This window comes from Terrapene carolina, unplaced genomic scaffold, assembly GCF_002925995.2.
Source record: "Terrapene carolina triunguis isolate 2854851 unplaced genomic scaffold, T_m_triunguis-2.0 Scaffold96, whole genome shotgun sequence".
NCBI classification, from domain to species: Eukaryota; Metazoa; Chordata; order Testudines; family Emydidae; genus Terrapene; species Terrapene triunguis.
The window spans coordinates 55,105,145-55,129,503 of NW_020664447.1; the positions used below are offsets into that span (position 1 = coordinate 55,105,145).

The 24,359-nt window shown below is 39.1% G+C and overlaps 1 protein-coding gene across 2 annotated transcripts in view; it reads left to right on the forward strand.

The window, feature by feature from the left end:
- Nucleotides 1-24,359, forward strand: part of NPAS3 (neuronal PAS domain protein 3) — an 804,768-nt gene that overhangs the window by 384,667 nt on the left and 395,742 nt on the right. For both annotated transcript variants that reach the window (XM_024196025.3, XM_029911526.1), the window contains one exon: nucleotides 9,462-9,544. In XM_024196025.3, coding sequence (XP_024051793.1) covers nucleotides 9,462-9,544 — 83 coding nt within the window. The remainder of the gene's footprint in view (nucleotides 1-9,461; nucleotides 9,545-24,359) is intronic.

Sequence of the window (24,359 nt, forward strand, 5' to 3'; positions counted from 1 at the left end):
AATTGTAATAATAAAACAGAGGATTGTTTCCACACCTTGACACTGCCACAGTGCATTTTGCTACCCTGGACTGATAGCTAGATTGAATACTGGGTAGTTGGTGGTTTTGTTGCATTGGCACGGTAATAGCTTTGTTTGCCCTAATTTTGGTTTTATTTCAAAGTGTACTGTGTTCCTTACCTCTGAAAATAGCTTTTGGGAATCATAATATTATCTGAATGTGGTTGTGTTTCATGCACTGAGGATGTTCCTACTGTTTCTATTTCCTGGGAGTTTCCAGTGAGCTTGCTGGGATTCCAGGGGAATAAAACATCTTTTCAGCCATTCTTGAACTCAGATTAGTTTTACTCCTTAGCCCCACAAACCCATTTAGGATTTCCTCTTAGCTGCCTTAGAACACCTCATCCTTTGCCGGAGTGCTGAAGAGTCTATGGACCCCAGCAGTTTTTTCCTGTGGTTCTGTTTAAAGCCGTGGTTACTCTCTGCTACCTCATTCTCTCAGGTGCTGTCATTCCTGAACTAGAAGCTTAGCTTTCTCACTGAAGAATTTCATTGTCAAAGAGAGGAGTGGGGGTTCTCCCATGAAGAATTTTAATCACCCTATCTGTAACCCTTTTGAAGAAGGCACAATAGTTCCTATAGTAACTACCAGACTGTGGGAGAAAGGCCAGTGCTCCCTCCCCCAGCTACAGATGGAGAACTCCCTCTACTTAGATGACTAGAAATCCTTGAACAGAGAAGCCGTCCTCCTTCAGAATGAAAAGAAAAATCTTTGAAATACGCTCTCTAAAATGTAGGAATAAGTACAAATTAAAAGAAACCACACACAACTATTTGACTTGTCAAATATTTTAAAATCTTGCATATGCTTGTTTTTAAGGTTTGATGTCTTTTCATACATAGAACTTTTCATTTTAATTTGAGAAGTTAAAACAATAAAAGAAAGACATTTGGGGCCTGATCTTGCTCTGCTTATTCAGTGAAACTCAGGCTGGGGTAATCAGGCCAGGAGGAGACCCATAAAACACATGAAGATTTTTGGTAAAACAACTATTTGAATAATATTTTTTCTGGCAATTTTGAATCTCAAATGTTTTGAGGTGGGTGAAGAATGCAAACATACATTTTGGAGGAATGCAGGCTTAAAATCTGTTGCCACCAATCCGATTTACAGGGATTAGAAGTGATATGATATGTGCCATACCTCTGACAACAGCTTGCTTTAACCCCTTGTAAGATGTAGAATTGTGAGTAAAATATAATTAAATATTATACAGCTACACATATTAAAGCAAATCTCTTTTGTTAAAGTATTTTAAATATTCTTATCATTAAAATATTTTTAATTCTTGGAGCTTAATGTACTTATGCAGTTTGCCAGATGAGGTATAGGAGAGCAAGTAATAAAACATACCTTAGTTTCCATTTTAAATAATACTTTCATACCAAGTTAACAAGTGCATTCTTGACATCTGATCAGTTAATCTGCTGAAAGTGCTGGTTTACTTTAACAGCTATGTACTGTAACAGTGTATGCACATTTTACAAAGATGCACACATGACTGGAGAATGGACATCAGTATGCATGCAGAATGACAAATAAATATGCATTAAAATATATTTTAAATGCCATTGTTAGTGTTTTAAGTTGATTATCATATTATTATCATATTATCTTATATGCATTATGCATTTTATATACAGTCATTTTTGACAAATTTGTTCAGATGTTTTACTGCTTTGATGGTTAGTTGGTAACGGTACAGCATTAAAGTTTTCAATAGCTTTACTAACCCGAGATGAAATAATCTGCCATTATGTTACATCCCAGGAGGATCACCGCCTTGTGGATGCTCACTAGGCTGCTATGGTAGACACAAACCTTGGATTTCCCTCTGGACCACCAATTGCAATGGTTCAGGGTGAGCTGAATCTTTCACCCTGATTTGGTCTCTCCGAAGGTACTCTTTCCAAGTTACAGCCTCATGCCTGTACTTCTCTCAGGATGAAATCTTGTGATTCACCCAACTTTTAGACTGGGTCCCCAGGTCACAGCACTCTTGTTCACCAAGCATGTCTTCAGCAGGTCTAGCTGGACTTCCCTCCAGGACTTGTGACCAGTATGAAAATGCAGTGACAGAGAAAAGCATTGTCGAAACAAAGTATTATTTATTTGTCCTTAGGAAGATAGGAAACACAGAGGGAAAGGGTTAAACATAACAAAAGGCCTATACCCATATTATCCTATCTAAACCTTAGCCTTTCCTTGCGAGTGTAGGTAGGCCCCACTTTATCCCAGACAGGGCACAGCAGACTGCACGGCAAGCAAAGGAGACTGCACTCCTACAGTCACTGGCTCTCAGACTGACCCTCTGTCAGTGTTCATATCTCCTTAGAGGTTCAGCTGTAACTACTTCTAAGCACTTTGTTTTAGACTTCCTACCTGAAAGGCAATGAGATTTCAAGTTGGCATCTTTCCTCCCATTCTGTGGGTCCAGTCGGACTACTGATTCCACATTATTAGAGGCAAACTTCAAAGGCATTAATGCCTGTATTGTCTGCTTGAGTATGAACAGTCAGGGCTGTCTACAGCCAATGTCTTTTTTTCCCTTACGACAAAAGCTAACTAAGGGCTGTAAGTCTGCACAAGAGGGCTGTAAACTTTAGTCAGTACTAGTGTGTCGTGCACAAACAGGCCTGTGTGGCCCTTGCTGGTGCAACCTAAAAGTTCCCTCTTGCATGTCAGTGTAGTCCCATGCTGAGTCGTATCCATGGTGTTCAGGTGAGTTTGTATTCTGCATGGCTAGCCCATGCCATTGCCTGTGCTACTCTGGCTATGCCACTGTTTTTAGCACACTACATCAATGAAAGGTAGTGTGATTATGTCTGTATAGATGGGAAGCACATCTCCAGCCCCTAGTGTAGACAAACCTTTGGTTTCATATGCTCATAAAATAACATTCCCAAACCAACATACAGCATTCACAACTGAGTACAGAGCAGTTTCATATCTGTTACATATATTAGTTAGGATGACCAGATGTCCGGTTTTTAAAGGAACAGTATTTAAGCCCTCCTGCAGCTGTCCTGACTTTTTCTTAAAAACAGGCAAATTGTCCCGCATTTTCTGTCTCTCCCCCTCCCCCCCATCAGTACTGGTGGGTCCTGCTGCTGGCCGGATTCCTGCTCATCAGCCACCCACCCACCAGCTGTGAGTGTGTGTGTGTGTGGGGGGGGTCCAGTGGCCAACAATGGAGGTGGGTGTGCAAGGCTGGTGGCAGGATGAAGATGCAGCACATAGGGCCAGCTGCTCCCCCTGCTGGTCCATCACCATAGTCCCTGCTGTGTGCCGGGTCTCGGCCAGCAGGTCCCCACCCCCCGTCCCATTTCCGGTTGGTACTGGCTGCGAGCTGCAGTGGTTGGTGAGTGCAGGCAGGCGCCAGGCCGGTTACCTGTCACCTCTGCTGCCCACCATCGACCCTTTACGTGCTTCCCCTCTCACTGTCTTCTCCCTGCTTTGCCTCTTCACCACCACCACGCAGTCCTGCTGCTCCTCCATATCCCCCCGGCGGGGCGCATCCTGCTCTCAGCGCTGTGCGGAGAACCAGCCCCTGGTCGGAGTGCACAGCTCACCCAGCAGCCTTGCCAGCAGGCTCCTTCCTTCCCCCACTGCCTCTGGCTGGGATGGTGCCTCGGGAAAGCCCAAGACCCTCCAGCCTGGGGCGCTGGCTAGGAGGAGCCAAGCCCTGTGTGTGCCAAAGCCCCACACAGCGCTGGTATGGGGAAGCCTCTCCACCCTTCAGCTAAGCTCTGGAGTGGTGGTGGGGGGAAGCGATTTCCAGCCTGTTCTTGCCCCGATCCTGCAGGCTCCACAGCAGCCTCCCGGGCAGGAGCTTAGCACCCTCTTCACCTGTCCCCCGGTCCTGCCCCCAGGGAGCACAGGGCTGCTCTGTCTCCTAGGCACCCTCCCCTGCTGATCCACCTTTCTGGCCGGGTTTGCTGAAGACCCTGCAGTCAGGTTCCCTGGGCCCCGGTGCACAATGCATTCTTAGGGCTTAACCCCTTCCTACCTGCACTGTAGCCGGGGGACAAGAAGCGGCTGGGTTATGTCGGTGGTCAGGTGTTAGCTGCCTTTTGACACTATGCGGGCAGGAAGCGACAAGCTGCTTCCAGCCAAAGGAGAGCGCGGGGCAGAGGGGAAGATGAACTCTGCAAAGACACGGGCCAAGTCATCCCTCCCCCCGCCCCCATGTCTGGAAGCAGCTCTCGTCCCTTCCCTCCCGCTCAGTGCCAAAAGGCTGCTGCTGGCCACATTCTGGTGTGAACCCTGGCAGAAATCTGGGGAAAGGGGGCACGTGACCCTGTGTGCTCCCCATGTGTTGCCTTGGGAAGATGCAGTGCCAGGTATCAGGAGAGGTGGGTCCATCCCAGGGGCCTAGCCAGACATGGAGGGCAGAGAGTGCCTGGCAGGGAGGGTCGGGTCAGTCAGTCACACACACATGCGCACACACGATTTATGAGAGTGTGTGTGACACCTCTCCCTGTGTGAACCCTAAATCCTTACAGATAAGAAGGTAAATAAAAAGAATCCAGCTATTCAATATTTCTTTTAACAGGGGCTCAGTCAACTTATTGTTAATTTGAACGTTTGTACTGCATAGTTCTGATTGATTGCCATTGAACTTGCTTGAATATGAGTAATTTTACTGGGTGTCCCATATTCAGCATCGGGAAATATGATCACCCTATTTTTAGTGCACCCTGGATGGCTCAGCTAAGGGAAAAGGCAGTGGACTGACACTCCGCTCCACTGTGTGTGCACTGTGTGTGATGGCTTTGAAGTTCCTTTGTCCCCCCCCCCCCCTTGATTTATTGCATTATACATTTTATATATAGTCCTTTGTGCCAGGTATTTTGTTCAGGTATTTTATTGCTGTGCTAGTTAGTTGGTACAGCATTAATTATTTCAAGCTTTACTAAACCAAGTTAAAATGCTTCTATTTCCTGAATGCACTAAAGCACTTTACATTTTGAATCTTCACAATGAAATTTGGAAATCTTTTGAATAATCGAAAAACTGTGATTCTGTGGCTCAAGTTAGTTTTTGAAATATTAAAAATAAAGGTACTGTTATGAGTGTTTAAAAATATAGGGCCAGATCCTCAGCTCAATGATCAGTTGAGTTTCTCTGATTTAGAAATCCTAGATCCTTTGGACTCTAGGTTTCTTGGAAATTCTATGAGATTATGTGTGTAAACAATTAAACTTTCTATGGTGGTGTTTCCATTGGGAACCTTGGGGGGAGAGGGGGGGGGAAATGCAGTTAGATTTCATTCACAAAATAGGTAAGTAGCGAGTTTATGGAAATAGATTATTTATTGTAAGATTTGCACCTCACTGAAGCAATTGTCTGTTATGTTATTCATAATGGGCTAGATTAATACTTTGTTTCTAGTGCAGAACACGGGGTGTCATATAACTGCACTGGCACAAGCAGATCTCCAAAAATGAATTGTGACTCAGAGAGGCACATCTCTGAGTCACATTTCTCCCTGACCTTGTGTTCCATGACAGGCAACTGAAGTATGCCACATCAGTTGCGCTGCCAGATAGAGCATACTCCCTGCCTGGCACCTAATCGCCACTGCCAATTGAAACATTGGAAGGATGGAAGAGTGGAAATATAACTTCATCTAGTCTCTTGCTTCTCTCTGCTTGTACCCCAGTCCTTCCTTGTCTGCTTTGTTGTGATAGGAAATAGTGGTGTCACAGAGTCTGAATCACCCGGTTGCATGCAGACTCCCTATCCCAGCAAGCCCTATATGATTGTGCATGGTGGGTGGAGGATGGCTTAGTCACCTGCATGACTGCATAGTAGTAGGTTATAATCTAAGCCATAATACATTATTTTATTTTGCTCTGCTCTTTGAGCATCCTATATCTAATGTAGATTTTTAAAAGTAGTGTCTTTAAATTGGGCAATCAGATAAAGGGAATGAAGGCTGTATATTGGATTTAATAAATGACCCATTCAGCACATGTGAGTCTACTCTGTTACGGGACTGCCAAATTGCATAAGAAACTCATCATGTTTCTGAAATGTTCCAATCTGATATACCCTGGTATACTAAAATATTATTTTTGTGATGCAGATGAACAGCATGAAATCAACTGCTTGAGGCTGGAAAAAGTAAAATATTGAGGCAGTGAAAGCAGAACAGTGAGGAAAATAGCATTGTATTCTATGTTCTGGAATTATCAAAACATTATTGTCTCGTTCCTCAAAATGCCAAATATGATAGTGAGAGTACAAAGAAAAAATAAAGTGCAAGTTACCAATAATGCTAGTGTTGGAGCTTGGCTACCAGAGGCCATAATGGTATCCTGTTTAACATATTTATGTTGGTTGTAAAATTAGGAACTGTCATTAGAGCCCCACATCACCTGCATAAGGGCAAAACACATAAATCAAGAGGCGTTCCAGCACCATAAAAATGACATAGAACTGAATGGCATGAAACTCTCACAAGATATTTATGCACATGGATACCATGTACCAAGACACATGTGTAGGTTTTTAGTGGATTTGATTGACAAATATTAAAGGTGTGATTATCCAGTCCAGTTTGCATTTTCTAACATCAGCTCACTCATATTGGAGTATTGTAATTTGAACCCCCCCCCCCCACACACACACACTTTGAAACTGAAAGGGTCTAAAGTGCAAAAGGACAGATGAGCTATTAGTAAAAAGGCTTCTACATCACAGCTATTGCTTTAAAACTCCACATGCAGATCATTTACTGATTTCTGTTTGATCATATCCATTGACCTTATTCAAGTTATGTCATTCGCACGCTGAACAACCATCATGTGCAATTAACACTGTAGAACTGGAAGCAATAATCAGTAAATCAGCTACATTTAAAAATATGCCAGTGAATTTTAGGGAGTGGTGTATAGAAATAGAACATTAATCAGAAAAAATATCTGAGTGGTGATGTCTTTAGGCTTGGTGTGAAAAATAAATCACAGTCTAGTTGAAAGAAAGAGAACCAGTTAAGTTTTGTTTGTTTGTTTTAGACAATGATTATATAAAAAGAAGAAACAATGCTTAAGGAACACCTGTAGATTTTTCCCACTTGGTTTCTGGTAAACCATACATGAAACGGCTGTATTGTGTGCAGTACTTACTGATAGTAAGAATAATGAGAACACTGATAACCTTTACAATGCTGTATATCTTACTCTAGCTATAATTAAAGCTAAAGTTTCCCTAATAAATATGGCGGCACGTCCTATTCACGCTAACTGCTCAGGGCATTTCAGGGGGTAGGGCAAGCTAGATGGAGTGGATCATCTCTAAATATGAGCCTGTGTGTGGAGGACGGGGGGAGGAGTTAAAGAATAAGAGCCTAGAGTAGGGAAAGAAGACCACTTCATTTGCAGACTGAAGTAATCCTAAAGAATTTACAATGCTTTGAATTTTGTCCCTAAATCCTATACTTGATCAAAATCCTGCAAATTACAGGCATTCATGTAGCTATGGGAAAAGGAGAGACAAAAGCACTGATGAGCAAAACTATTCAGGGTCAGAGAAGTGGGGGTCAGTTTGTGGAGTGAAAACCAAAAGTAAAATTGATTAGTAAGAAACTAAGTCAAGTACAAGTATAATATTGATGTGACATATCTCTTCAGCTATTGTATGGAGTAAAAGTGCATAACTGATTGTGACATAAAAATCTATTGTCTCAATTCAGTATGTAATGAAAGAATCTGGGAAAACCCTGCATTTGTTTTAGCTGTTTTTATGTATGTTCTTGGTTTCCTTTCAGAGAGTAGATGAAGATGACATGGAAATATTAGGTCTGGAGCAGTCACCATTTGTAACTGTTATAGGCTGTTGACTGAATCTATTAACAACGAAGTCAATTGTGTGTCCAGTATAAATAGTTTAGAATTTCCTGCAAGGAAATTACATGAAGCATCAGTAAGGAGTGACATTATACTTATAAGTCAACATCCCTGTCATTACTTGACCTATACCTTTGTGTGCAGATATCAGACTTGGCAGCTGATGTCACAGAAGACTCCTACAAATTGTTGCTCTAAAATTAGTTTTTATTGGACAATTGATAATCAGCCTGCTAACAAGTTAGCCTGTTCAGTAACAGCTTTGGACTACTCTGTTGGTCTAGTACGCTATATTTGTTGTTACCTATTACAAACTTTATCACTGAGCTTCCTTGGCTAAATACATTGAGTTAGATTATGTCTTCAAGGCACTGTGGTGTGTAGAGATGCAACACTGCCTCTTGTGCTCCAGGGGCACTGTTCCACCAGGGTCTTAGATGTGAATATGTCTGCCCTCTGCAAGGGGGAGGGGAGTCTCCTTAAACCATCTCCCCTCTTCCCTTGTCCCCCATTTTCCCCAAGCAGAGCTAGACACAATCTAGACCTAAAACAAAAAACTCTATATCTACAGTAGGTTACTTTCTCCCCTGCTTGGCTGTGTTTAGCCATCTATTACTGTCTTGTTGTTCCTGGCACCCCATATGAAGTAGAGATTAATGAAAGTTCTACTGTGTGATTTCTTGATTTTTTTTCTCTTATTTTAGTCATCATTGCCTTTGAAAACATAACTGCAAGTTACTCCCTTTCTATTTTTAAAACTATTTATTTTAACAAATAGTATGGAGATTGCTGTTTGAAGACACAGCAGTTACCTTGGTATCTGGGATATTGCAATATTTCCTTATACTTACAATAGGAAATAGTTTTGATACCTCAGATATCATGGAGAGGAAATTGTTTGCAAATGGTGACTTTTTCAGGCACTTCAGTCCACTTTCAAATGAAGGAGGTAGCATGTTCAGAAAGACATATTTCTTATCTTTACAATTACGGAGTAATTTTTGGGGTTTTGTCTGCACATTTGGGTGCACACGTGTTATATTTGGCATCTTCTACTTTAATATTTCTTATTTTATTTACCAAACCTGGTCCATAGTCTTAGCAATATGAACAAAGAAACTTCTATCGGGACTTGGGCCATATTTGTCTAGTTGGGTGGCTCTCAATCTCTTTACCAGCTCTCTATGTGTTATGCTGGCCGCATCCACACAATATATATACTACCTGCATGGCCCTGAGGCTGTCACATGGGCTGCAGCTGTGTGCTGATTGGGCCACAGGTTGAGAACCATTAGTATTGCATGTTCATTTTCATAGTTCCCGGGCACTTTAACAGCTTTGAAAAGAATAATATTGTGCCACAAAATTCAAGTCACTGAAAGTTATATCGTGATTTTACTTACTATAGTGCAAGGCAAAGTTGTAATTAACACTAATGGTGTTTAAAAATGCAAGAGTCCATGTCTATAGTATCTTTCCAGTGGTGTAATCAGGGATACAGCATGACTGAATGTGCAGACATTGGAACATAATTGTTTTTTATTCAGTTATAGGTGCCCAGCGCAGGAGAAGCCCCAGTGCCCTTGCCATTGAAGTATTTGAATCACATTTGGGAAGTCACATTTTACAGGTAAAAATAATGGCTTTACCAAAATAATCAAGATGACTAGACAGTAACAATATTTCTGCCAATTATTATTATGCTGTTATCAGGGCTTACGTTTATGAGATTTTTTTTACAGATTCCAATTTTTTCTTTTTAGAAAGTCTATGAGTGAGAGAAATTTAATGAGATAGGGAGGGCAAGTACTCTTTGTGCTGTAATAATTTAGATGAATCACACTATGTAGCTATATTGGACTGTGCAGTAACTGTTGCTCACAGATATACTGTGTGTGTATAAAACACCATTTTGGGTAAATAATTTGATTTTTGTAAGTGTCCTGTTCAGATTTAGATTTTCTTTTCTCATTTTAGTTTACAAGCACCATTTCCCTTCCCCTGCCCACAATTGTCATGACTCTAACAGTGCAAATTACAAAAATCTTCATAGAGAAGAAATAACAGCATGTCTTCCAGGTCTTAGTAGTAAATGAGATAAGAATAATTTGATTTTTCCCAAAGCATTTTATGACACCGTACAGTAGGTATATGTGAAAAAGATTAGATTGAACAGAAATGACCTGATAGAGACATTCATGTATGTTATGTGTTTTGTTTTGTCAGGGCTTAGTGATTCCACAAAACATTTTTTAGGTTTTAGTTGTCAGAGATATAGTAGAAGCAGGTAACAAAGGCAACAGCAACAAAATGGGCAGTGTTTTGTCAATGTAGACTAAAAAAACAAACAAAAAACCTTATGGAAATAAGAAACCTGCTGTGCATATGGTCTTTTCTAACTGCAGCACTAAATAACTGCTGTTATTTAGCAGAAATTTCTGCTTCTCAATCCGAGTATGCAGCATGGAATATTGTCTTTTGATATGCAAGAGAAGCAAGTTAGGATACTATAATGAGAAATATTCCACTTCATCTGAAACAATTGAGAGGTATTTCTCTGTACTACCGCAGCTGTAGCTTTCAAAGGAGCTATGGATAATCTCCAGGTTTTCATACCTTTTTGCAGTTAGTAAAATGGTAACAAAGATAATTCTAGCAAAACGTAAAAATTACCACTGGAATGAATTTCCCTTAAGTGCAAAAATTATGAATGAAGTGATTTAATTATTTGTATGTCCTTGGCAGAGGTCTAGGTTCAAGGTTTTAGTGCTGTAAGCAAATACTTATGTTATGGTTACTGTACCAAAGATGGTAAATGTGCACCACTGAGTTTTGCATAATAGACACAAATGCGGTTGTGCTGTCTCACAGATGTAACAAAACAATACAAAAAAAGAATAAATAAGCAGCAGTTTTGTGATGTTTGAGTTTGTGTAATTTGTCAGCATGCTGCTATGAATATATAAATACATACTGTATACGTAAAGATACGCTTTTTACAATATGTATTACTAGTAATACCCAGATAAAACCTCATTGAAATTGATTTGTATCCAGTTTTAGTTCAGATGTCGATCATGACCTTATAATATGCATAAAATTCATTTTGTTATTTGAGGTCTATCACACTACAACTTTATTAGCTATTTGGAATGTAAATTTTTCATTCATTGAATGGCTAAGAAGCTTTCATCATTTTTTTATCTGCTTAAAGCAGATTTCCTTTTTATTTTGGATTTTTCCCCCCAACTAATACATAGGGGATGTAAGAGGTATACAGATAGCAAAAAATCACTACAGCATGTGGAGTTGATGGTTTTCAGTCTGAGTCACCATAAATTCCATATTGAATATCTGTTGAGGTGTGGCCTTTTCAAAGAGGGTGTTGGTCTCTCCAAATTGCTTCCATTAATCTTCAGCAGAATTGATAAAAGAAAGTTCTAGGGTGACATTTAAAAGAGAATAGATTGTGGATGATGGATAAAGAGCGCAGTGAACTTATAATGGATGTAAGTTAGTCATAATATGTTAAAAATCTTGTCTCGCTTTAGCAGGCTAAAACGTATAAAACAACACTCAGTAAGAGATTATAGGGAAAGCATTGAAATACAGTAGCTGCAGGAATCTCAGACAATCACCTTGTGATGTCATTGGTAGAAGCACCTTGTGATGTCATTGGAAAAGCACTCCAGAAGGTCGGAATACTAGTAAGATGTCACAAATCCAACTAGAGTCTCCTCCAGTGGAATGCTGCTCTAACAAATATTGCTTTGGTGGGCACTACTTCTAGAAATGACATTCAAAGCAATACTGTGGTAACTGTTATTTGAGAGAGAGAGAGAGAGAGAGAGATGAACAGAGAAATACGAGCCAACCTGCAAAAAGTACTGTATTGCAGGAGTACCCATATTTTTCAGAATCTGTGATCTAAGGAAGCTAGATTAATAGGTAATCTGTTCAGTGCCCTTCATAATTAATATTTTAAAGTCCTGGCTAAAGGTAAATTCAGATATTAAAGAGACTTTTTCTAATACTTTTGTTAATTCAAAATTTATTGACAGACACGTGAGAACCACAATATAGTCTATATTTAAAAAGTGTACATAGTTTGTTTATAGTGATGTTATAACAATAGAAATGGAGCAACATCTTGTGACATTTTAAATCTTGATTCTACAAGCAAGTACTCTCAGTCAATCATGTCAAAAATTTCCAAGCCACAGCCAATTGCAGTATATCATACTGAAGAGATGATTCCCACGGTAGGTTTATGGCCAAAAGAAACTACGCACAATGTGCTCATGGAAAAAAAAGGAAATACCCCAAATATTATTATAGCAGTAGCCTCACAATCAGAAAAGAAGCTTTCAGACATTATCCAATTAAAACACCTGGATGGAGAAATAGTGGGAATGCCTTGAATAGAAGAGAAACCAGATAATTAGAGTCGCCCATTAATTATTAGCAAGACTTCATTATACTCCACATTCATCTTATGCATGAGAGTAGCTTTATAATGAGGTTAGGCTGCAATGAAAAATATCTTAAATTTTACCTCTGTGGTGTATTTTTTACTTCATTATAAGTTCAATGAAAAAAATTTGATTTCTGTTATCTCTTATTGTCAAACTTTAGTTCAAGAAAGACTTAAAAGTTAAGATGAATATGGTCAGTTTACATCTCTTGATACTTTCTTTAACTTCTTAACTACTGAGGATTAAGAAAAGGGGTCAGTGACCCCATATTCTTTATATAATCAAGAATGATCAGGAAATGTAGAACTAAATATAGAGAAAAGGGAAAGTTAGTGAATATATTTGCATATGCAAATTAGCTTAATTGATACTGCTTGCCTCTACAGGGATTTTTCATTACAAACTGGAGTGCTACATTGTTCAGCTCATATTGAGTAATTTAGTAACTAATGAGACCAGTTTGCACTAATTTGCATATGATAAATGAGCTTAATTGCAGTAAATAACTTGGAGGCATAATTACTTAATTTTCCTGTGTTGCACGGCTTTTAAGTTCACGTATGAACAACTCAAGATAATTTTGCATATTTAAATTAGTTGCTTTTAAAATTTCTTGAACAAAAAAGAACACACCTTAGGATTTGAACTGGAAAACAATTGAAAGTAAAGTTTACAGTATTTTTAGTAAAAATTTAGATAAGTTCTTAAATATGTGTTTTGTTTTATAGTTTTTTTATGCCAAGCTCTTATCAAAGTAGATATATTTAGTATTAGACACTCTGCAGTAAGCTTTAAATGTAAGATTTGGAAAGAAATATTCCATTAACAATAACAACAGCAACTTTGTATCTAAATTGCAGTGATTCTTACTGACTGTGTACTCCTGTATATAAGAGCAGTAACTTTTAAAAATTGAAGTCAGTGCTGTGAAAGTGCCTCACTGATTGGTCAGCAACTGTAGTTTTTTAATGGTGCATTAAATTATCATACACAATTGCACAGGGAGTGGTTGTGTTAGATTCTACAAACTGCCCTACTAGTGTACTTCTACTCAATTTTTTATGCACCATCCCTTTCACTCAGAAGACTATTCAAGTTTCCATGTCCACTAAATCTTCATTTTATTTGTGGACTTTATCGTGGTGCCAGTTATAATGGTGCTTTATGTCATGTGGAGTTGTTCACAAGGAAGTGGATTGAGAACACCAGCTCAGTTCCCGTAGGTCAAAAAAACCCCAAACACTTAGCCAACGTTTGGGCCATTACAGGCCTTAGATGGATTTGAGCCAGTGAACAAGGAGTGAAAAAGCTCAAAATCCCAGTGACAATCCCCAGGACCATCTAATAGCACTATAACAGTGAGCCCAGTCATGCCCGCATGATTTGCAGGTGGAGTGGGATTGTACTGATTTCTCCATCTTGTGCTGAAAAAGGGCTCAGCTACTTTCTCAACAGTATTCTCTCCTTTTCTCAGGGCTTACAGAAGGTGGTCTTGGGGGATTTGTACATTGTCCTCATACCACCCTTGAAAAAATCAGAAAAACAGAAATCCACTTTAGATTGTGCCTCACCATCAGAGCTGGGATTCCTCTTTCCTTCCTCTAAGGGTCATCTTCATGATGTTTCTGGTCCAGTGACTCCTTGTCAGCATGGCTTAGAAGGAGCCACACTGTCAAGGACCAAATCAGAGCTAGTTGGGACTTGTGATGCTGCGGAATCTTTATGTGATAATCCCTGGTCTCCTGTGGATTGGATGGGGATCTGGCGTGTTTGTGTGCATGCTCCATGACCTTTTCTGAGCTAGGGAAACTCCAATCCTTTGGTGGAATGGTAAAGGAGAAATTTCCACAAGTAATTCTTAGTGGAGGTTTACTCTTCTTTCACTCCATTCTACAGGATCTCACATGGGATTGGGGCCATTGAGTTTTCTTCAGCTTTTCTGCATTTAAAAACTCAAAAAAATCCCAAATCCACCCTTGGGTATAAGAAGTCTGCTGCATTGCTGCTAACATTTTACACAACTTACATTAAATTACATATTTTCATGGAGAATCTAAGAGCCATATGTGTTTTGTTCTTGATTCACAAATACAGTGCCCAGAAAACCCATTTGTCAGCTAGTATGTGAGAATGTAGTACAAACAAATCTGTGTGGGTCTAATAAAAGGTACTTTCTTGACTCTTAAATGTATTCTGTTTGTTGCCAAATGTAGGGGTACACTTGTAATCAAATATTTTAATACCTGCTTAAAAAAATACTTATAATCCAGAAAAATCTTTTCAATTTTGAAAAATGCCCCTTATTGTTTTTTTATATTTGTAAAGAGAATATAAACATTAGTCTTTGTAATAAATGCAATACAGTAATAGTAGTATGTAACAGTATTAATGTAGTGTTTGTGACACTCTGGGTTACTGATCTTTAGAGTTGGCCAGTTATTCATTTTGAATAATGTCCTGTGTGAATTTAACATTCCTTGCTATTTGAAAATCACTGAAAAACTATTCCTGATACATTTGGGTGTAGTTGGTATTAATAAATATTCACCAAATAGTTTGGACAAAATGTTTCTTGACCGGGGGTTGATTGTGAACGTTTTGCCAGTTAATTACAGTGACTATTGACTTTTTGTTATTCATACTGTGTAGTTGTTCACCCAAATCACATAGGATAACATTTTCAAAAGCAGCTAAGTCCCATTTGCAGAAGTGACTTAGGCACCTAGTAGGTTGAGATTCATTGAAAGACAATGGGATTGAGTCTTCTAAGTATCTAAGTCAGTTTTGAAAAAGGGACTTAACCTCCTGTATAACTAAGGTCCTTTGGGAAATTTTACCTATGGTCTTGTTTCTACTTCCTGATTGGTTGATTGAGACATTTTAAACAGGAGAAAAAACAAATAAGTAATAATGAGTAACACACTTATATTATGATTTTTTGGGTAAATATTCATTTGGGCTAAATATTGTGAAGCTGTTGGGATTCATTTACACTTTCATGAATGGCCAGCAGTTCTCAGAATACTCACTAACATCAATAATATAGAAGCATGAATAGTAACAAATTGAATGATTTGTCAGATTGTTTTTTTCATATTTAACCAGTTCTATTGCAATTATAATTGAAAACTGTTGTTATGAAAAAATTTCCTCTCTACTTCCAAAGGATGTAACATCTTTTGTCCTGTTGTAGAAACATGTGCCATTATATACACAAAGGAAGAAAGCTGTATAGAATTTATAAGAAACTACCAGATCACCAGAGAGTTTTCTGCATATGGTAATAGGCCTTGGTCTTCCATTTCTCTTTCTATGTTTGCAGCATTGTTATTGCACCAATAGGAGCACAGTGACATCCATCAAACATGGTAGATTCAAAAGATGGAAAGAGTTCATTAAATGTTCTCACTACAATATGTTATAACATTTTAAATATATTGATATTTATTTATAATAATCACCAACAGTATAACAAGATAATGACACTATTTATTTGTTCTCATGACTAAGATATCTTGAAGGCAACAGATTAACTGGAGAGTATGCTGGTAAAGTTTTTCATGCATTGTAAACATGTATTAGGTGTGTAACCAATTTAGTTTGTGCAAAACCTGTGACTCTTCACTGTTAAAGTCAGAGGAAAGATCAGGGAGTGGAGCAGGTCTTCTCCATTTTTCAGGTAATGAAAGATGGTACAGAAGTTGCACATAGTTAATAATGTAGTTTGGAAACAAAAAATGCTTCCTTTGGGTAGAAACAAGCAGCAATATTTAGCCATGTGATTTAGTAGGAAGACTGCTAAGAGTTAAAATTGGCAAAACAGAATGAATGATCATTATTGAATAAGACAATAAGAAGCAGTTAATTTTTGTTCAGCCACAAATGTTTAAGTATTGTAAAAGTTTGGGGAGTTTTAAAATTGATATCACATACTTCATGGTTATTCATTTTAAGTACAAAAACACGTATAAATCGGCATCAGGTGCATAGGTGATCTTGGAGCTTGATGGGTGGCAGGGCACATTTCCAATCTTCTCAGAGATTCTTATTAGGGCACAGGGCCCTACCTGACCTGAGAGCTGGAAGAGAGGATTCCTCTTCTCATGTACTATTTTCAACAACTTTAAGTATTATATAATGAGGTGAACTCTGTACAACACCGGTTAGGATAGCAACAGTGACATGAGACTAAAGGTGAGGAAGCAGCAGGTGGTTGTCCTGGAATATATAGATGATTATGCCAGTCTAGAAAGGATATTAACTGAAAAGAGTCTACTGCTGGCTTGGAAATATGTGGACAAGAAATGGCAATTGCTAATGATGTCAGTGGTGCAGTTTGTAACTATAAAAGGTGACAGTTCAGTTTCTTATAGAGTTGTACTGGATTAAGGGGACAGGTTGTTCACAGATCTATGTTAGCATATGGCATAGGGAGGAAATGTGGTGAAGTGTACAAAATTTTAGTCACACTTATTAAACATTTGGGGCAGAGTTCTGGACTTGCTGAAGGAAAGGAGGGTGAGGAAGTAGAATGATTGTCTGGCTATACCGAAAGAAAGATAGGACACATTTGACATGGGTTTAATCAGGTTGCAACTTTATTATTAGATGTCTGGGACTACCCAACAGATAAAAGTGTACAGTACAGGTAACCCCATGTTTATTCCATAATTACCTGGGGGTGGGGGGGCTTTCACCAGCTCCCCCTCTTTTTCCATCCAGGGACTCAAGCAAATCCATTGCTGGTACCTTACCATCCACACCCCGTCGTAGGAGGGTTTAGGTGGGCTATAAGAATGGAGTCCCCAACCGCCCCCATTCTTTCCTTTAACGAACACCTCAGTAGTTTTCATCTCTCTCCGTCCCCCGCCCCCCAAGTCATAAAGCACTGTTCCCTTCAGCCAGCCAGCCAAATACCCCCACCCCCGCTTAAAGGTGCAGGGCAGTCATTACTGTTGACATTCAACATGGCAGATTAAAGTTGTATATCAGTTGTTAAAATAAAATGGAATTCAAGGGATGAGGGTTGTTGTAGTTTAAACCAATCAATGAAATGGTCTTTAACAGTGTTTTGGCAGTTAAGAGGCATGCATTGTGTGATAAAATGGAATACAGAGGTGACAAGGTAGATTGGAGAAGCAGATTAAAGATGGCATAGGCCTCCAAAGGGGAGTGATTTCAAAAGACACATCCTCTACTTTATACATTTTAATTGGACCCTCATCTTTGTCACACATAATTCACTGTTATCAGACTCATTCCTTTGTTCAAATAATATCCAAAGCTTTCAAGGGTGAAGCTGTAGGAGACATAGGTTGAGCTCATAGAGGTATAATCCAAAAAGTAACAGACTGTGAGAGAAAGGAGTTGCATAGGGGGAAAAAATAGACTGGCAGGAAAAACTTCTCTATACCCATGCAAAAACCTTTAAAGGCAAACGTAGTTAATCTAGAATACCTGATAACAAAACACAGTTTAGGCATAATAGGCCTTTCTGAAGAATGATGAGATCACAATAATGAATGGGATGCAGTATTAGATTAATATAAATTCAGCAAGAAAGACTGATTCCGCCATAAGGAGAGGGAGTAGTACCATACTGGGGGGGGACTCTAAAAAAACAAGTGAAACAGATTTGAAGAAAATGAAATTTCCAACTGGACGGAAAGAATCTGTACAGATACAAATCCCAAATTCTAAGAATAGAAATATGATTATATCATGGGCAACTGGATCAGAGAAGTATTGGGTGCTCATTGTTGAGAAAAAGAGAGAGACCATATGATCTACTGAAACAATAATATCATATACCATCAACTGTCCAGATATTAACTGCTCAAAAGTCACATCAGAGCACAGTTTTAAGGCAGGACTATGGGACTAATACCTGTAGTGTTGTGAAAAAGTTAGTAGGATCTCTGAAAACTACAGAAGATCAATATCTCAGTTGTACAGTATGTCTTCATTGAAACAGGACACCCCCGGTAACAAAATTCTGCCTTAGATTCAAGGATGCATAGTATTTCATTTTTTTCCAGAGATGAGTATTTAATACCTGCATTGGAGTCTGTCAAGGGTTGATCACGAGACTCGTCTAGTAGAGAAGCCACAAAACAGTCAGAAAAAAAGCTGAATCTCTAGTACTGATTTTAATGCTACAGCTGTTCCACTGGTGGAGAAAGGCATGGGGCTTCTAGGCACTTCTTTAATATAAGTAGTAATAAACAAATATAATAATGAGTAAACATAACTGTACTCACTGAGCTGAGTTCTGTGATCACTTAAACAGCTGTAAATCCAGAGCAACTCCACTGAAGGCTATGAAGCCATTTTGGAAATTAGAACAGAAGTTGGCTGAATATATTTCATTTTCTTAAAGAGAACTAGGAACTAAAGGCTAGTTCTGAATCTGAAAAGGCTAAACACCTTTGCACATGCATTGTTGTTTAAAATTGAGGCCTCAGATCCATGATCTGGAATACATGACAAGAGGACTTCCTGTGTTCAGAGACTTGAAAGATGCTAATTTACATATCCCAAGATGTCCCAGTCACAGTAAGTGCATTAGTTTGGACCCAGAAAGGCAATGCTTTCAATGCAAAGCTATGTCAAAGATATGACATCTTAACAGTAGCTGCCCAAGGGGGTGTGTATTAAGAGACCAAGGGGGGAAATATATATGTATATATAAAAAATCAAGTATCAAATTGTTTTGCAATTGAAGCTTGAAGCAACACACTTAAACCTGAATTTTATATGGCAACTATAGTACATGTAGTTTCGTTTAATAAAGAAATATTTGATCTGAGCTGGATACAGCATATTGTACTGTGTCATTTCATTCCTGAGAAAGTATTTGAGGAAAATGACATATCTCAGCACTGTTTGTTGACTGTTTTGTTGTCACCTGCTGAGTGTTGTCATTTCCATAGCCAGTGGGCTGTATTGAATCAGACAGAAGGAATAGGTCATTAACAGAAATGGAGGACTTTCTGCAGCCTGTAGAGGTTGAAGGAGGAATTTTTTCCCCTGCCACATCAACAAAACTGTTTTTAATGGAGTCTTCATTCAGCTATGATTTCGGGGTTAGCCCTATTTTCAGCTGAAGTAATGCATGGGTTCTCCAAAAAGAACCATATCTTGAATGGAGATCATAAAGGTCCAGATGGGGACAATTAAAATGTTTTGATTTCTGGAAATCATTGGGTTTTCTCCCCTTCCCCACCTCTTCCCCTGGCTCCTGGCACCAATCACATATGCACTAGGGGGGTAAGAAGGCTCTCAATTTTATATAAATGAATAGAAAAAAGTTTTTAAAAGGAAAACATATTTTTATTTATATACTGTGACTATAAACAATGGCATTTGTCTCCACTTTGCAGAAACTACCAGTAATACAGATCCAAAGTTGACTGCATTGTTCCTTTCAGACTCCGTGGAGAGAAACCTAGAAATAATCTTTAGGTGGTCTTTAATCGGTCTAGTACAAATTTTTCAAATATCCTGTTTTTGGTGCATATCAGTGCAGCATGGTGGGTTAGATTGGTACAAGCATCCTTCTTAGTTTTCCTTTTTTTCCCCTTTTTAATGTTTGTAAGATGTGCATTTGTTTGTTTCTTCACATGTCTAAAATGCATGTACACACAATTGATAGAGGGCTGGATTAAGGTAATCCAGGATTCCGGGCACACAACATAGAGCTCTTTGTAGCTCTACTTCCATTATTCTGCCCTTGTGCTGTTATTCTGCCCCTACCTGGAGTGGCGGCCAGGGGCAGCAGTGTGGGTCCTCTTATCCCAGCAGCAGCAGCAGCAGCAGGGTCTTCCCCTTGGTTGGCAGTAGCAGGCTGCTGCACTCTTCTCCTGTCACACAGCTAGGCTATGTTTACTGTCAAGATCTTACGGCTGTACCGATGCAGCCTCCACACAGTAAGATCTCTTATGTAGCCATTCCATGCCGACAGGAGAGAGATCTCCCGTGAACTTAATTAAAGCACCTTCAACAAGCGGTGGTAGCTATGTCCCATCAACATAGTGCTGTCCACACCGATGCTTATGTTGGTACAACCTATGTCTCTCAGGGGCGTGTTTTTTTCACATTCCTGAGTGATGTAAATTATGCCAACATAAGTGGTAATGTAGACATAGTCACAGTCTTCTGTTGGGTGACAGAAGAGACACCCAGAGCAGTGGGTCTCAGAGTTAATACCCAATTGAAATTCATGGGGTAGTTCACACCTCTCAGAACTATTGTTTCAGGCTGTGTGCAGATTCGGGGACATACTTCATTGAATTTGTTACATTTGGGTTATGATTTCATGCTTCTCTTTGCAACCACAATGGCTAAAAACTTATTGTTTAAAAAACTTAAATGAAAACTGAGATTCTGTTCACACACGGACTCCAGGAGCTGGAGACCTGGGCACAGGTCTCTGTGCCCATGCCTTAATCTGGTCCTGACTTGGAAAGTGCAAACACCTTTGCATGTCTTTAAAAAGTCCAATATTTGCATGAATGCAAACGTCTCATTTTGTAAAGTAAATGGGCAGACATCTATAAATGATGCTACTTTCTGCAGTGAATCAAGTTGTTTAAAGTTGGTAACTCCTACTAATAACAAGAACAGACACAGTTAAAAAAGTCTGTGTTTTGAACGTTTCTGTCTGCTTTAGCAGTATTCCCTGAACAGTACATAATGGGGTATACTACTAAAGCTGATAAAACTTTCAAAACAGAAGAAACTTTTTAAGTGCATCCATTGTTTTACATCTTCTTTGGGGAAGCCTTTAATGAGGTCACATAAATTCAAGTCAATGTTGAATTAAACCCATTAATTGGGTATAGCATTTAGCCAATTAATCATTTTTCTTCTTGTATATAAGGATACATCCTTTTCACCATTTGAAAAGATTTTCTCCTGTGACTCCCAATAGTTTAAAAGTATTATTTATACATATCCTCATACTTGATATAAGATTATACTCCTTTAGTAGTAGATGAATGAACTCAAATTGTATTTTGTGAGTTGCAAAGACTTTTCTAAATTGCATATTTTATGTATTGATCATTATTTTTCACCCTTTCCTGTGTGGTCCTCTAAATAAATTCTTGATCCAGTATTTTTTCTTTAATTTGCCTTCTGATTGCTTACAGTTCATTGTGGTCTTAAATCTATGTGACTTACCATATTTGCTTTACCATATAAATGATTAATTATGTCTCTTTGGCACACATTTTAAGAAACAGAAAATGCTCCATGGGTTCACATAGGTACCTATAGTTTGAGCATTCTCACACTCTTTTGTAGTGCGACCATATCTGAATACAGAAATCTTCATATGGCTATCTCCCCTCCCATTTGCCACCATGTCATTTTCAATCACATAACAAACCGTTGGCAACTACAGAAGTTGTTCACATGAAAAAATATGAAGGAAGTATTTAACATATTTTTAGCTCTTTTCTGATGTGGTTTAGCAGCTGTGGAGGAGTCAGCAACATGTGAGCAACCAGCTCTCCGCAGGCTCCCAGCAAATGCTCCATGAACCACAGTTTGAAAACCAATGTTATAGTTTTATTAAAAACAAAAACAAAAACAAAAAAGTTGGGGAAAGGACCTAATGTACACCAGGCCTGTAGAGACTCGACGATTTTCCCTGTATAGTCTCCAAAAAAACCTTTACGTGAGATTTAAACTCAAAGGCTTTACACAATGCTTTGGTATTTAGAACAATCAAAGTTTTACAATCAAACGTCTATCACAGTTTATAATTCACTGATTTATGTACATAAAGTATGCTATCAGCAGACAATACTGGAAATAAAAAATATGCCATCTGTTAACTCTGAGAACAAAAAAATTGGGATCTTAAATAAACTCATTGAAAGAATGTGTTGTTGAGCTTGGCTTCGTTCCTTTTTTTTTTTTTTTTTTTAATTTCTTCTTTTACATGTCTGAGGCGGTGATGATCTAGACAGGGTTTTTCATCCTTTACAAATTATGCAGTCAAGCAAAAACAAAGATACAGTATGATATTGCCTTTGATGAAACGCAATATCTTAAACATAAACGATAGTTAACAAAGTACATGTTAGAAAGTAGGAATCAATGTTTTTCAAGGACACAATATTGCATTGAGATATAGAATAAAAACTGAACAAATGTTTTGGTTTTGTTTGTTTTTAAACCCATAGCTCTAAGGCCTGAAAACGAAAGCGGTGCTTCTGATCTTAATACTTACGATATTTCTACCATGTCCCCTTTCTAGCAGTCAACCATTTTTATTATTTTTAAATCTGTCCACAGAAGCAATATAGTATTTTAATATCTGTCAGTTCCAGATGTGCACTGTTTGGACACAGATTTCCCCATTAAACGCCAGACCATTCTGCAGGGTATTCAGTGGGAGAACAGAAGAAACCTTGCTCCTCGTGAGGCATGCGCAAGGATGAGTTGCAGTTACCAGTCTCTCTGCTGGGGAGAGTACAGAACTCCTCCTGTTTGCACACCAGTGGGACACGGAGGAGGTGGAAAAATGGCCACATTCCCATTCTGCATCAGCCTGCAAATTAGGCAAGGAACACTTGGGGAGTAGGCTGTGTTCTCCAAAAGGATGGTGCATCCTGACTAGTCCTTGCACAGTAGGCCACTCGAGCTTCCCCTGTGACAGTACAGTTCTGCACTGCTCCCAGTACCTCCCAGGGCTTGCTAGTACCTAATTGGTACTAATGCTGCAAAGGCTCCCCCACCTCTCAGCCGGACTGTTCCTAACCAGAGTATTAATTATCTGCTGCTGGGAGGCTTGGTAGAAGGCGACTGTAGCTGCCATTGCAGAATCAAAGTGTGTATACACCTGTAAGCCATGTTCGGAAACGGCCCTATGGGGCTTCCCTCCTGGAGAGGCTGGGATTTTGGAGATTTGGAACGAGAGTGGAAAACAGCCGTGCATTGTCTAACAGATACCATTTTATGATTTATTGTAACTAGGTTTTATGAAGTTTTGTTTTACTTCCTAAAATGTAATAGCTGCATTCCCAGCCCAAAGCAAAAGTTCAATCATGTTCTTTTTCAAGGCAGTAAAAGGAAAAGCAGTCGCTATGGTAAAGCATGGGTTTCTTTTAAAGAGGGCCTCACTTTCTTTAGTCTCAAATATATGCCCAACTAGGGTGATGGTTGCAAATTTCTAAGTAAACCTTGCAGTTGTACTAGCAGATTTTTAAACAGAAGACTCTTTCAGATAGAGCATTTTAATACAGTGTCCCCTTCTAAAGATTTTTCTAGAAATTGTGGTGCACCCAGCTTTTGCTACTATCAATTTCTCGCAGGGCACCAAGCAATAAAAATTGTTTAGAATTAAAGAATAACATGGATGATATCAGTGAGTCTGCCAGAGAAATAGACAGGAAAACTGAATGGACATTTAAATGTTTTGCCATTTCATTGCAACTGCAAGACTTCATCCTCTGTGCCTAATTCGCCAGAAATAGCTGACATGTTTGAGTTAGATGTTTAGTGGCATATGAAAGCTTTAAGGGAGGCATACTCTGTTTATACAGTACTCCTTAATGGAGAGAAACTGCTCACGATCCAAGAAACATGACTACAGGGCAGCAGCAGGTTGACCCACAGCAGACAGACAATCGGGTTTATCAGCAAAGCCAGCAGTAGAGCCAGGAAAGAAAAGCTGACATCCAGATGCCAGTGATACAGGAATCCTATCCAGACTTGGGCATATGGGTCCTGCATCTGTCAGTGTTGCACCAGCAGTTGGCTCCCAACCTTGAGCAGATTCTGTATTACCAGCAAGTTACAGCTCCCAGCCAGCACTGTTACTGAAATGGATAAGCCAACTCTTCTGACACAGTACTGTTCTATTTGAAAGGCAGATTTAGGTCAAAAGATGTTCTGTGGGAATGGGGTTGTTCCAATTTATGGCAAGATTGTGATATACAATTATTTTAGTCTGTGAAG